Source organism: Siniperca chuatsi, linkage group LG1 (genome assembly GCF_020085105.1).
Source record: "Siniperca chuatsi isolate FFG_IHB_CAS linkage group LG1, ASM2008510v1, whole genome shotgun sequence".
NCBI lineage: Eukaryota > Metazoa > Chordata > Actinopteri > Centrarchiformes > Sinipercidae > Siniperca > Siniperca chuatsi.
The window spans coordinates 20,017,948-20,033,446 of NC_058042.1; the positions used below are offsets into that span (position 1 = coordinate 20,017,948).

The 15,499-nt window shown below is 39.7% G+C and overlaps 2 protein-coding genes across 2 annotated transcripts in view; both read right to left on the reverse strand.

Moving 5' to 3' along the window:
• The window catches only part of spon1a (spondin 1a), a 70,250-nt gene extending 61,334 nt beyond the window's left edge, over nt 1–8,916 (reverse strand). Inside the window, exons 1-3 of the mRNA XM_044190293.1 lie at nt 7,573–8,916; nt 6,153–6,259; nt 1,881–2,014 (exon numbers count right to left, since the gene is read on the reverse strand). Of these exons, the coding sequence (XP_044046228.1) occupies nt 1,881–2,014; nt 6,153–6,259; nt 7,573–7,807 (476 nt within the window). The 5' untranslated portion in view covers nt 7,808–8,916. The remainder of the gene's footprint in view (nt 1–1,880; nt 2,015–6,152; nt 6,260–7,572) is intronic.
• Nucleotides 8,917–9,230: 314 nt separating this feature from the next.
• The window catches only part of kiaa1549lb (KIAA1549-like b), a 112,497-nt gene continuing 106,228 nt past the window's right edge, over nt 9,231–15,499 (reverse strand). Inside the window, exons 23-24 of the transcript XR_006377467.1 lie at nt 12,252–12,450; nt 9,231–10,734 (exon numbers count right to left, since the gene is read on the reverse strand). The gene's annotated coding sequence lies outside the window, so the exon portion shown is untranslated. The remainder of the gene's footprint in view (nt 10,735–12,251; nt 12,451–15,499) is intronic.

Consider the following 15,499-nt stretch of genomic DNA (forward strand, 5'->3'; position numbering starts at 1 on the left):
GAGAGAGTATAGGAAAGCTCACGCAGGTCATGAAGATAATCCGGGAAGATGAGGACAAGGGAAATGGAAAGCACCGAGACATAGAAAAGGGAAACTCTCACGCACTCTGTGGCAGTCACATAATAACATGCATTATGAAGAAATGCAACCTTTGTAATCATCACTTTGCACAGAGGAACAGCAGAGAAACCAACTGGGTACATAAACAGTTAAATAATGCATTGATCAGAAGGCATTGTGAGTCACAGTCCCTCAGTATCTTTCCACCTCCTGTACGCTCATCATTTCCCCACAGTACTGGATTAATAAACGGATTTCTGCCGTGATCTGTCTTCAGCTGAACGTGACTACCCTTCTGTATCCAAGCAAGCCCAGAGGACACACAACAGCAGTATTGATTGCTGTCAATCAGCCATATAACTAATAAAGGTAATGAATAGTTTATGAAGAAAAATGGGAATGGAAATTGTGTCTTAAAGACATTGTGCATTTAGTTCTGCTTAGCTTGGGGAAAGGGATGTAATGAAATGGAGTTACTGTACACATGGACTTGACATATGCTGATAGCACAGCTCACAATCCCAGAGAGCTGTAGTACTATACATTAAATTATTAAAAGTTACATTTAACTCTGTATGACAGAATTAAATATAAGCTAGAGAACCAATCTTGGAAAACATTTAGTTAAAAATTATTTAGTTAAAAAGCTGAAAACCAAATGCATAAAACCATCCTACTACAGTAGGCCAACCTCTCACATCAAAACTGTTACCACTTTCAATATAGACTCAGATGTCAGTTTATTAGATACATCTAGCTAAAACTATGGTAGTCTAATACAACAGATCCCGCAAGGTCCTACCTTCATGAAGATTATATAATGTTCAGTTTTTGCTAAATGTACCACAATGTCCATTTGCACTACTGGACTATTTATTTATGCATATACTTCATTTGCACTCCAGTACTATGTACTGAATACTGCAATAACTCATCTACTGCACTATTATTTCTGTCCACAATTTGTGCTACTTAATATTCATTGCATTACTGCTTTGTCCAGTCCAATTCATTATTGTACATATCCATCAGTATACTTCTGTTTATAGTAATGCCATCTGTATATAATGTCCATAGTACCACTTGTAAAATATTTTCATAATATTCCTCTATCCTGCACATACTTTATATCCTGCACTTGCTTATTGCACTTCTGGTTAGACCTAAACTGCATTTCGTTGCCTTGTACTTGTACATGTGTAATGACAATAAAGTTGAATCTAATCTAATCTTTTTTAAAACTTTTTTAGAGGTGTTGATTCAACTTTATGATAATTTTGGAGGATGTGGCTTGTGATGCTGTTGAACTGTATTGCCTTATACAGAGGGGTGTTTCTGTTATTGAGGCTACTCTCATTTATATAAATGCCATCAATCTACTATCAAATGCAATAATAAATTCACATCACCTAAAAAAGACATGCTGTTGTGGCTGCCTGGAAGATAGAAAAAAACCAACATTTATCCATCTAAAAACTTAGTGTCTGCTTTGAAAATGGTAAGCGGGAGATAATCACAAATAAAATCTATCCTGTTTTTGATACAAGACGGGACTTGTAGACTAAGCTTGTATCTTGTATCCGCCATTGATCTGCAGGCAGTGTTGCAGGGAGAAAAAATGCCATTTAATAATTTGATAGAAGGGCTACTCTCCTCATTACCAGACCTCTTATAACATAATGAAAGCCAGTTCACCAAGTACAAGGACCAGTTTATCTGAGTTAATTCTCCACCAGAAGTGTGTGTAGTGTATCTCTAAGTGTTTGAGCTGAGGACTCGCCTCTGCTCATCAGGCTCAGCATCAGTTGCTGTACACATACTTAAGGAGGATACAGCCGGAGCCACTAGGGGGCGCAGTCCAAAACACCTGGATGCTGGTGCGCCTGCGAGGAGTGCTCTCGGTCACTGCAGGCGGGCAGTTGGTCATGAACTGTGTTTCCTCCTCATCAATTATCTGTAAAACACACACACACACACACACACACACACACACACACAAAGAGATTAGTGATGAATAAAAATATCCTCAAAAAAGACCTCAAAAGCACTTCAAACATCCACATGCGATTTTAGTCATTAGCCATTTCACATTAATTTCCTTTCCCATTGTCAGCTCAAGTGCCTATAAACATAATTAGCAGCTGAAACTGACATTAATTTCACATTTTAAGGACGCATCAGAGGATTTAACCCAAAATAAATAAATAAATACAACAATAGAGTTGGGCAATTATTATAAATTAGAGTTAAGACATAACTAAATCATGTTAGTTTTAAACCATTTGTGGTTATCTGCTGTTTAAAGCTTACCTAATGTCGATACAACAAACACATCTGACAGCAGCTATTACGTTGAACTGAACAGAATTCTCTCACATGCACTGGTTCATGCACTAGTGTGTATGTGTATGTTAAAGCATCCTAAGGGTCAGGAAGCATAGTGGGCTCAGGTTGGCATCTACCTGGAGCTGAAAGGTAGCTGTCTCAGTGGAAAGCAGTACTGATACTGAATGGATTATCCTGGTGAAATAAAGTAAATTGAATTGAACTCATCAATACTCAGATCGATCACAATGTTAACACCCAGATGCCCAATCATGACTCTCTCACTGTAGGCAGCATTGGAAAAAAAAGTCCCCAGTCAAACTGAAGAGTCCAAATGCATGCTGCCCTCTCTACTCAGGTGCACACCTGAGACACTAAGCATCTCATTGATTTTGACTGGACAGGAAATTAGTAGAGTGGGTTACATGAGGGAGAGCAGCCAGCGAGCTAATGTTCACTGCCCAGAGACCAAGGATCTGTTTGATAGGAAGTGACATCAGGGCAGTAAAGACGGGGAACTTTCTCACTCCATAAAGCTGTCAGCAGAGAATTTCCTTTGTCATGCCATGTTAAGAATGAGTTCCCTCTGAAAGTAGATTGTGTGTGGATGTGCATGCCTCTGTGTGTGTGTGTGTGTGTTAGAGTCCGTGAGAGAGGGAGAGACGGAGTGAGAAGGGGAGCCTGGGAGCTGTGTGTGTGTGTGTGTGTGTGCAGACCCCCCGCCGTGTTTCCAAGGTTTCTAACAGGCATTCAGGGCTGTCCTGACTGGACTGCAACACATGTTAAAACCAGTGAAGTCTCATGGGTAGGCATTAAACACCGTCTTCAAAAAGATGCAACCAATTTGCTGCAAAGTGACCTAAGAGCCTCTTCTTGTACGTGTCTAATTCCAAGTTTTTCAATCTTCTACCAATAGACACATAGTGAATGTTAGGAAAAGAAAAAAAATGTCACACATTATTGGAAAAATGGAGTTGTGTTTATGCATGATTTGTGCATCAGAGTAAGAGCTTGGCTCTACAGTAGCTGCTGGTCATCAATCTAAAACAACATGGGGACTTTGGAAAAGTGAATGAAAATGGCACAATTTGCACAGAGCTTACGTGTCAAACGTTTTTGTTGCCCTAATATCAGATACTCCTTGTGGAATTATGATGGAAAGATGATGCACCAGCAATGTCCGTCATGTCTAAAGTCACACTGATTTCACCCCTCACACAGCCATGTGACAATTTGCCTTTTCTTGTTCTATCACCCTCACCCTGCTGAGAAGTAATGTCTCATCAGACATCACCAGCGTTACCCGCTGGTTTACACTCTTGCCAACAAACACACATGCACACACACACACACACACACACACACACACACACACACACACACATACCCACACAGTGGCAGCTGACCTTCCCAGAAAGCTCAATAAAAGTGCTTTTCATCAAGTCGGGAGCTGTCCTGAGACGGCTGAGATGGGGCACACCAGCAGATTTCAAATGAGCTGTATGTTAAATAAAGCCTGACGTCTTCTGTTGCTGCTTCTTTTCTCTTTCTTTTCTCTTAATGCCTGGAGCCCGGCCCACCCAGAGCTCTTTCAGAATGGAGGAATGGTGTGTGTATGTGTGTCTGTGTGTGCTTATTTGACATAAAAGACATAAAACATGAAAGACTAACTGAACAGGTGATGACAGAGGGATATCTTTTTGGACAGCAGTTTATTTTTACTGTGCTGTCACGTGGTGCTTGTAACAAGACAGGTGATCATCTGCAGCTGTGAAAGAGCCCTTCAACTTCTTCAAAACCCAGCAGGAGTCTAAGCAAAGGCAGGTCCTAGTAATGACATACCCATTCCTTTTACTTTTGATGCTTTTGATGAACATCTAAAGGCTATGGTCACACACCTATCTATTACATCTATCATTCTCTGTGCATGCCACCCTCCTATCCATGTGTGGAGCAAAAGTGACTGAATGTGACTAAATGATATAGTGTTTCCCCTCTTTACTCCTGACGTTTAGCGCCCTGTCACACCACGCCACACTCCGCCCATGAGGAGGCTCAAGGCTGGCACTAAATAACAGCAGCATGAAATCAATTGAAAGGACAAATGAAACAGAAAAAACTTACCGGTGTTAACCCTGGTTATTGAGATGTGAGGTGCACATAGGACAGAAATAAAATGTTCCTGTTTTTTATGTCCTCCCATAATCAAGACTCAGGTTCACAGAGAGTGCCACAGCATGGCAGTTACTGTGATCAGAGCAGCCTGCGGGCTTCTGTGCAAACCTCCCCATGTATTGTACTACAGGTTCGATAAAATAATAGGGTTTTATGTAGAAGCGACTGAAACCGACAGGTTCACAAATGTCTGAAGAAGAGATCTCCACACATGCTGTTAAACCCATTTAACAGCTGCTCTAAGAAAACCTATGATTTCAAGTTCTGAGCAGGACTGGAAATTTCGGCTTAGGCAAAAACTGAGTGCCTATATGTATGTATGTATGTAGTGCCTACACTCGATCACGGTATAATGGCTTTACTGTTGTAAGCTACACTTCAGTATCTCTCTAACATTTGGGTACTTGATATAGCTAAAACCAATTCCTCAGTTGCTCAGTTCTTTTCAAATCCTCTGAAAACAGGAGGTCATCTTGTGCACTGTAAGCTCCATGAATTTCTTGAAACTGCCGCTTTGACTTGGATGAAATACACAGTAAGCTAAAAGGCATGAGAGCAGAACAAGAACCAGTGAAGAGGAATTAATTTAAAGGTTATGAATGGTATATTACACTTAGGTTTCATAGTTTTTCAACTTACAATATAGTTCTACACAGTGAATGTGTATTACATTTTGCAATATGTATAGCACAATACGGATTATACTTTGTAAGATTCTAGAAATAAAATAAATGCATTAAGTTTATCATTGTATTACATGATTATTATCCTCTCTTTGAACTCAAACAGATACCCCATCAACCAATCTTCTCCTTCTCTCTACCACTTGACTTCTCACACTGCATTACATCTCACATATTTGACCATTATCACATGTGCGTAACAGTACCAGTTTCTTTGCCTTCTCTCACTTCCTTTCGCACTCTTGGCCCCACTCCGTTCTCTCCCTGCATCCTACAGTACTCCAGCTGGACCTGTCTATATAAAATGCTTATTAGCCTCTCAACTACATCGATTGTACATTTCCTACATCCATGAGCCTGCTTGTGCACACATAACTCCTCAAATTCCACACACGTGTACACAGCCAGGCAAAGCACAGCCACATGGAGCTGAGCTGAAAGTATGCTCTTTTCATATGCTATATCAAGCCTATTAGAGGAGGTAAGGTGAGAATAATCACACTTTGACATGTGAAGACAGGAAGGCTGTGCAAAGAAAATCTGTCAAGACCTCCATCCCCCCATCTACAGTAAGATCTGTCTATTTTTTCCTCTCTCTTCACACATACGTCATGCACAGTGCTTGTGCTTGAGTCCAGAGGAAGGATGGTATTGATATTACAGTTAAGCCAGGTGTGGTTAACTGTGCTCGTTTGCTGTCTTTTGTGACTGCTGAGTCTTAAATGAAATGTACAGTATCACTGATATGAAGGATGGACAGTAAATACCAGGGTTTAACTACAGGTGTGGCAGACTAGGACGAGTTTATTCACCTCCATGTAAATGCACTGTGATATTAGAGAAAAAACATACAAACTGTTGTTTGTTTTCTGATTCTACAAGCAGTCACATCATTAGCTGCTACCTTACCTGGAAATTTCCAGTGTAGTCCTCGTCCTTGTCTCCTTCCGCACCCTCCTTCAGGGCAATAAGGGTGAACCCTCTGAAGTAGGAGGGGCTGGATGCAATCAGAGTCACTGGATGGAAGCAAACAAGAGCAACAACAAGCATCAGTTGATAGACAAAACAGCTGAACAACAATCTCACTCCCAAACACAAGACTAAAGTGGGCTTAATCAACTACCTGCCTGAGAAGTGTTAGATTTAGAAATATTATTATGTAATGGACTCTGGTGGATAAAGGGTAATATATTTTTATATAATTGTAATTATCATTTTATGCATAATAAAAATGATTCACCTGTTCTTAAGAATATACCTCAGATAAGAGTAATTATAATGGTTCCATCTCAGCCTAGTAGTATTTGAATAAGATGTTGTTTTTATGCATTTTTGCAATCCAGCAGAACATAAAAGAATTTTCATTTACTTTGAAATTAAAAAATTAATTTCCTGTAGTTGACAACTTTATCAGCATCTTGAGAGAAGAATTTTAGACTTCCTCATGACTCATTTCTAGTATATGTGCTTTAATTGCAAAAATGTGATTTCCAACTCCCCACTTCGAGCTAATTCAGTTATTCCATTTGGTTCATATGAAACTATTTATGATTGAATCAGAAAAGAATGAACCAACCGCAGTGCAACATATTGTCGAGACCAGAACAGCATGAGCCTTTGAGATTCACAGAGCAGATGGCACATGCCCATTAACAGCACCCAATAACTTTCACTTTAGACAAAAGCAATGAAATCAGGGACTGCTGGCTTTTTAAAAATCTGTTTTAACTATAAAAGAGAATACCACCTTACATGTGTGCACATATTTTGATATTGCCTTGTATTCTATCATTGCTATGTATTATCATTACTGTGCCTTCACTTTCAGTGCAAGTGCTTTTGTGCTTTTTTGCTACTGATGTCATTCTACTCGATATTGTTGCCGTTGACTTTAATTTGCACAGCACTTTGGTCAACTCCGGTTGTTTTTAAACGTGCTATATAAATAAATTTGATTCGATACCAGAAAGCATGAAAGCAAAGGGATTTAGCTTTATATAAACATTTACAATTTTTGATCATAAAGGAGTTTTCAAGGCGTACTATTTACTCATGGGTGTTCACATTAGGTTGAAAGTAAATTGTTGTCACCTTTGGCTTTTGATATTTAAAATGCATATTTCCTTATTGGGATGCAGGATCATCTCTTAACTGACCTAATATAGTTTACTTTCAGGGCATAGCCAACACTAGCGTCGCATCAAAAGTAGACTCTGTAGAAACTTATTTTAAGTTTGCATAGCCTACTGACCGTACATTAGTGTTTATTTGACAATGCGCACAGTGCAAACAAACGCACTGTGCGTAAATCTCGCGGTTAAACACCGACCTCTGTATGTGCTCCCTGGCTGATAGCTCTCAGGGTCTCCCTCAACGCGGAGACGAAACTCGTTGTTGACCTCCTTCCGATTGCTCTGAGCCCGTAATATCCGACTACAATACCCGTCTGCCTTCCCGGCTCTCTCGGAGGGCTCCTCGGTGAATGCAAACATATTGCACGCTGCGGTGGAGATGAAGCAGAGCAGAAGCATAACGCGCGAATGTAGCCCGGTTGCAGTCATCATGTAGGTTCCCGACAGCCAAGTTGATGCGCGGAGGTGAAGGAGATCTTTGTCCGGGAGAGAAGAGACGTTCAGCTCCTGTTTCACTCCTAAATGGGAACCCAACTTGTCAACTGCAGAAGTAGACTTCTGTTGTGCTAGAAGGGTAGATCCATCCTGGTGTGAATGACAGAGAGAGAGGAGGTGGACAGACTGGGATGTGCTGTGCACTCTCGCTCTAGGAGAACTGCACACTGCGTACTGCTGCTTAGCCTGAGGAGGAAAGCAGGGTCCGAGGAAATGGCCAAGCGAGGAATGTGTGGCTGTCTCCAAGGCCACAGCTATTTACAAACAGACTCTGTGAAGAAAACTCTGAACCCACAGACTGAGAACAAAGACAAACATTCCTACCAATGAGTGCTGAGAGGAGGCAACACGTTTGACATACTTGGACTGAACTCTCAGTGCGGTGTGTGTGTGTGTGTGTGTGTGTGTGAACAGACACACAAAGGAATTAATACAGCAAGGTTAACGGTTATCTAGGTGACTAATTAAACAATAGGTGTTGAATTCATTGGCTGGTGGTTGACTGCTTTGTTCTCTATTTTCTTGGTGAGCAAACGTTGACTGATGAAATTTCAACACTGTAACAAAATTGATGACAGTATGTGATCTTTCACCTGATTTAACACATCAGTAAGATTGGGCAGAGAATTGCATTACAGTCAGATCCCACCAGAGTGGGGTTTCAAACGTTTGGGACTAAAATGAACTGCTGAGCAGTCATTATCAACACATATCACATATTTTTCAGGACAATAGGGACCTTTTATCATCATACTGGTCCATTTCAGTAACATCTGAAAAACATTCACTAATCTGAAGTCATGCTGGTCCAAATGTCTCTCACATGCAGCCACACATGCAGCTCATAATTAAGTTGTCATGCTAACAAGGAAAGTGTGGCCTTGCAGATTTGCTGTATTCACCTATAGTTTACATTGTAGCACTGTGTATGCAGAGTAACATTTTTGCCAATGCCAATGTCGGTCTTTGGTTCGGTCAGTCAACCACTTTGGTCCTGACTGAAATACCTCAACAACTACTGGATGGATTGCCATTAAACTTTGTTCAGACATTCATGCTCTTTAGAGGATGAAGCCTACTCATATTGGTAATCCCCTGACTTTTCCTCTAGCGCCACCAGCACGTTGAAAATGTTTGCATTTAAGTGAAAAATCTCAATAACTATTGCATGCATTACCATGAAATAGTTCATGGTGTCTTGATGTTCACATTTGTGTTTTTTAATGAAATGTGTCAACAACTATTGAATGGATTGTCATGAAATGTGGTACACACATTCATGTCCCCTCTCAGGATGACTTGTAATGACTTTGGTGATCCCCTGATTTCTCATCTAGCGTCACTATCAGGTCAAAATTTTAATTTGTCCAATACTTTGTTTCATGACCAAATACCTGCAAAACTTTTGACATTTTCATCAGCCTTAGCTGCACTTTGTGTTTTGTACCAATTAGCAGATGTTAGCATTGCCACATCAATGCATCCTCATAGAGCCGCTCACATGGCTGTAGACTTTTAGCCTTGTGTTTTCATTTATAGGGCAACAGAAAATTCAGGTTTTAAAAGTTATATTGGAATTGGAGAACACCACCACAATGTCTAAGATAGCCTAAGTAGTGTTTTTCTTTGCTTTATTATTGAAGCCCTGAGATATAAGCAAAAACAAAAAACAGCCAATGTATTTGAATTCTATAGTCTTGTACAGAGGATGCATGCAGGATCCTTCCATTCTGGCACTTATATAATATTATCATTTGAATATCCATCATCCAAATGGATATTGAATTAATATTGAATATTTGTTATATGGTTTCAAAATCATCAGCTGAAATATATCTTACTAATATACTTTACTTTGTTGGTGGAGTGTTAAGGAAAATACTGGTACATTTTTCCCTCAACATCTCAGCTGAAACTCAGACTTTAACAATCCCTCAATTGTAATAATAACCTCTTTCTGAATGAATCAAGGTTTTTGAGACTGGTCACTGTTTCAGGTGAATTTGAATTATTGTTATTCACAAGCCCCTGGAAGGGACACATGCATGTTTAAATTGAACTGAATGATTCTTGGATAAAAGGGAAGCTCTAGCTGTCTCATTTGTCTTAATTCTCTGCTTTTCTATTTCTTCCACCTGCTTTGTCTCTTTCTTAGTAACATATGTGCACACACGCTTGTCCACTCACCTTTAGACTTTAAAAAAAATCACAATCAGTAATCAGAATGTCAGTAGGGTTTAGCTTCTACTCATGATCATGACCATGTGCTCTCCATTAGGGAAAGTGTCTTTTGAGTCCAGATATGATGTCATTTAATAAATGATGAAGAATACATGAGTGTTTGGCTTGACATTTAATCAAGACATTCATTCAAATTTGGTCTATTCTTTTCTATTACATATTAACCAATATAGGTTTATTGATGGATTGATTCAGCAACTAAGAGCTCCTAACATCAACCATGCATTGTTTAGTTCAGTAACAGAAGCGTGGTGATTTAGTGCTGGTTTCAAAAGCTGGACTTCACCCAACCTCTACCACCTCCTGCACATTTAAAGCCTTAATGATTGAAATTAGCTCTAATGTGGAAAACATAGTGGGTGTCTGGACCAAACCATGGTAGGAAAACTACCTTATAGGAGACCAATCACTTTTTAATCTATCATGTAGTTTGCTTTATTTTGACCTAATGTGTCTCATTAACAGGCTAAGAAATACTCTTAATATTCTTTCCTGATGGCTTACTGCCTCCCTCTCTTGTTATCTTCCTCACCTTCTTTTCTGCCTTTTCTCCCTCATTTCCTTTTGTCTTCCAAAGTATATTGGTTTTGACAGTTGTCTGTTCACCACGAGTTCTCCTGTCACTGGAATAAAAACATGACACGTTACACAACAACAACACAACACTGGGTGTGAAGCAATAAAGTGTTGATGTAATCCCTCTTGTTTCTTTGCCTCTTAATCGTGCTCAGGAGGTAGGCTACATTTTATCCTTTGTGACATTTTCTTGCAACACCCCCAGAGTTTATTTCAGTCTTCAAAAGGGTCAGCAGGCATGTAATGAGAATGTAACAACTTCTGATGGGCACTGACAAATGGAGGGTGGCTATGCTCTGTGCATCTACCGCTGGGTTGATGGATGGATGATGGTGGAGGAAAGGAGGAAAGGAACAGAGTCTGGATAGCGGAACGCTACACCAGCAGGTGTCATGAAAGCATTTTGTCTCACAGCCCTGCTGAGCTGAATCTCTTCACCACCTCCAGTCCTCAGGTTACTCCCTGCCTTTCTACAAAATATACTGAACAATCAGAACAATCTCAGCAAGATCCTTACATTCCCTTTTACCAATGGAAGTAAAATAAATGAGGAAAAATGTTGATTTGTGTAACTGCACTTCCTGCATAACAGAATTTTCAAAGACATTTACCTCATGTATTATACAAGGGCTGGCCACTTTCTGAAAAAAAAGTTTTAGATTTAAAGTTCTAGATAACTTTCACCACAGTATAGCTTAATATATTAAGCATGTGTTCATATGTGCTGTGTGTCTACATTGGGTAAGAGAAATATAAATGCAAAAAGCACCATACCTTTGGTGGTTTGATGGTGCATTGCATTTTTTCATTCTGGCAAATTCTTTGTAAAAATAAACAATTGTGAGCCAACAAACAAGAGTCTGCAATTACTCAAAATGCTTCTTTTTGTATTACAGCCCAGTTGTTTTTCTTACATCTGTAGAGATGACAATGTCTCCATGTTTTATTGCTTCATAATGTTAGAGAAGTAACTTGTGAACAGGGGAATCTGCTTTGAATTCCCAAACCAGTCAATAAAATCTGAGTGGTGAAGTTGAATGAGTTATGAGCTGTCATTCCCTCAACTACTATTCTTGAGTTGTCCTTGAGTGGGGGCACTTAGCCCCCAACAGCTCCAGGGGAGCTACTCAGAGGCAACAGTAGGAGACTGTGAATGCACTGCGTCACTACCAAGTAAGTGTGTGTGTGTGTGTGTGTGTGTGTGTGTGTGTGTGTGTGTGTGTGTGTGTGTGTGTGTGTGTGTGTGTAACTAGGGATATGAAAAACAGCAATACTGAAAATAGCCTTCACTTTTAGCTGACCTTTTCGCGACAAACAAAAGTTATTTAAACGTTATTATTTTAAAAATGACTTCCATTCCATTGGGTGACAGAAAAGTAACTACAATATGTTTTAGGGCTGGTTGACATGCTGATAAGAGAGAATTCTGTAAGGAGTAATAAAAAATGCCACTAGCTTTGATCTCATTCACTAGACTTTCCACAGAATGCATTTCATTTCTTACCTGAAAAGAAAAAAGTTTAGGGATTCGTGTCTCGTGTTAAAAAATGGAAGTCTTTCTCACCGCTGACATCAGTTTGACAGAGCACACGTGGTCTGTGGATGTGGTGGTATCAGCACATGAGGTTGTTACTGTTGGTCTAGACACCCACTGTGTGTTTTCCTCTGTAGTGATGCCATGGTCTGCTGGTTGCTTCTGAAGTGGTCTCTTCTACTGCCACATCTAAGGGATGAACTCATAGGACGGGTTTCCAACAGGAGTCCTGCAAAAACAGACACAAATACAGATTTGAATCCCTACCCACTACCTCCTTAAAAAACTTGTGCTTTCTTTTGGCTATCATTTAAAATAAGAGTTTTGGCTTATCTAATTTGCCTCTTATTACTGACACATATAAAACACTCGCTATGCTTCAAGCAAAGGTTCAACACTTTGGGAAATATGCTTATTTGCTTTCTTGCTGAAAGTTAGGTGAAAGGATTGATACCACTCTGTTGTCTGTCCGTTAAATATAAGGCCACAGCCAGCAGGCAGTTAGCATAGCTTAGCACAAAGACTGGAAATAGGGAAATATCAAAATCTGCCTACCAGCACATCTAAAGCTAACTAATCAACACGTTATATCTCAATTGTTTAATTCGTACAAAAACGTAAGTGTAAAATTAACAATTTGCCATTTTGGGAGAGTCAGGAGCTGGGCTATTTATTTGTTCTGAACAGTTGCCAGGCAACCAGCGGAAACTCCAGGAAGTTACTGTGCCTGGCCAAGAAATAGTCCTGCAAATAACCACACGTAAAACTGCAAACTGTGATTTTTACATTTTGTTTTTTGTTAAGAATAATGTTTCCTGTCTTTGTGCTAAGCTAAGCTAACCGGCTGATGGTGGCAGCAAATAAGCATATTATTCAACTAAGCATTTTTAAATGTTAATTTTTCCCTTGAAACCTGCTTGTGTATGCATGTGTAAATGCATACAATATGTGTGCATTATGTACTGCATGTGTGTATTAGCAAGAGTGTAATATACTTTATATCCTTATGAGCAAAATCTCATTATCCACTCTTCTCCACACACCTCTCATTTCTCTACTCCTGAACAAACCTTGGAAAAATATCCCTGGTGCTTTGTTGTTTACTGAGAGGAATAGAGGTCAAGAGGGAAAATCAAATCAGGCTCTCATTTGATCGTGGTGAAGCAGGAGAGCCTGCTCATTAAACAGCCGAGCCCCCCGCTGCAGAGTCATTAAGGTCATATTTGCCATGCAACAGCACTATATGCAGAGAACCTGAGAAGATCTACCATGTTGTTTCCACGTAATTTGAAGGAGAAACAGAAGCGGTTGGAGGGTACAGACAGGAAAGAAGGAAGAAAACTTGTTTGACTCCAGGCACAAAATTGTAGTCCTTCAGTGCTAATTGCAATAATGTATAGTTTATACATTTCAGACATAGATATTTCACATCAGTAGGCTTACATTTATGTATAACAACAACTGACATATCCTGAACTTTAGTGCATTAATGGTCCTTGATGTATATGTATAACAGGCTCTGATGTCACACAAAACAGCTCAGCAATCTTGATCTGCAGACAGAATGAATGTCTTTATTTCCACCCTGACTTCACGCATCCAGGCCCCCATCTACTGCTTTGGAGGTAATGCATTTTGATGCCCGTCTAAAAGCCTGAGTGAAACATGTGCTGTTGGGAGGCCAGCAATCGTACGGGGGCTATCACAAATGATTACAGTCAGCCAGAGGGTGACAGAGATCGCCAGGTGCTGGGGCCTGCTGAGGCATTACTTATTGAATCCTGTCTTTAGCTCTTAGGAGACCCTGGCCATATCTAAATGGCTTTGAGGAAATCACACACCCTGTCAGAAACTATTATGTTTCTGTCTCAGAAACAGACGGTCTCAGCCAAAGTTTGCCACTAGTCTATGGGAGGCAAAATGCAGTGTTTAGCTGCTGAAGACTGGCTCAGTGAGAACTTTGCATGAATGTGTTTAGACGATGATATAGAGAAATCTGGGCTTCACAACAGTATTAATGGACTATTCTAATTCCCCAAAACAGTTATGACAGGTATCTATAAATTCTGTGTACTTAGACTACACCTCTCTTCACAAGTCAAGCAAAGAAATACTCTCATAACAGAGGCATATTCAAGAAACCAGACATGGCACTCAGGTGTTCTCAGACCTGATGTAAGCCACTATTATAAGCCATCTCACTGCACTTCACCAGGTAGAATCAAACAATGTTAGAAGGGACCAATACACAGACTGAAACCCATACTCAACAATGATAGACTGAAGAACCAGGATGGTGTGTGTACAGTATGTATTCTCAATGCATGCATCAACTTAATAGTTTTATTATATCAATTTGCCAGCAACTGAATCTAATATTGGAATATTTGATTGTAGATGTAGCCCTTTGAATAACCTTGGAACCAGTAAAAGTACATTGAAAAACATTTCCAGTTTGTATACAGTTGTTGCATCTACATCTGACTCTGAATAATGAACAACTGTGAATTTAGTTAATATTACTCAAAGGCATCATTCTTGAACATAGAAATGCAAATACTAGATATAAAACTGAATAAGACTCTTTGATGATATACAAATACTGACCATGTGAGGTAATTCTTGTGACAGCAGAGTTTATATCTCTGGAGGACTATGGGACACAAAGTCCTTATAAAGTTGAAAGCCAAGACATCCAACTGTGTGGTCTGGTTTAAACGTCATATTAACATCTATGCTGTCTGTACCCTAAGTGCTGTGACATTCTCTAACACTGATCTGGGCAACAGACTCTCATTGGCACGTCATTCAAAATCTCGATCCTATTGTACAATAAGTCTGTCAATGGATCACCTCAATTCACAATCTTTTTTTTTCTTATGAAACTAATGGTACTATTTGTACTATCATGAGTTCAGGGACCTGATATGTTCTACTTGTTTATGATACTTACTATTTTGTTAACAGCATTTTCAAAGAGGCTTTGACCTTTTCTCAATCTCAGCCCTCCACTTGCTGCTGACCTTTAGCTAGGAAACCGCATGCGTTAGCTGAAGACGCTCTTGTGTTCTCTCTTCTCGAATGTCATGCCCGGAAGCACTTCAGGTCCTGTATCTCTCATCTAAACACATCCCACTCTATTACCACTCAAAAGCATATCACTACACCAACTAACTGAACACTAACAACACTAACTTATTTAAAAGCCCACAAAAAGTCCTGATAGAATGAGCTTATAATAGAAAAAAACATATTACTTTGTAAGACATGTACATTTT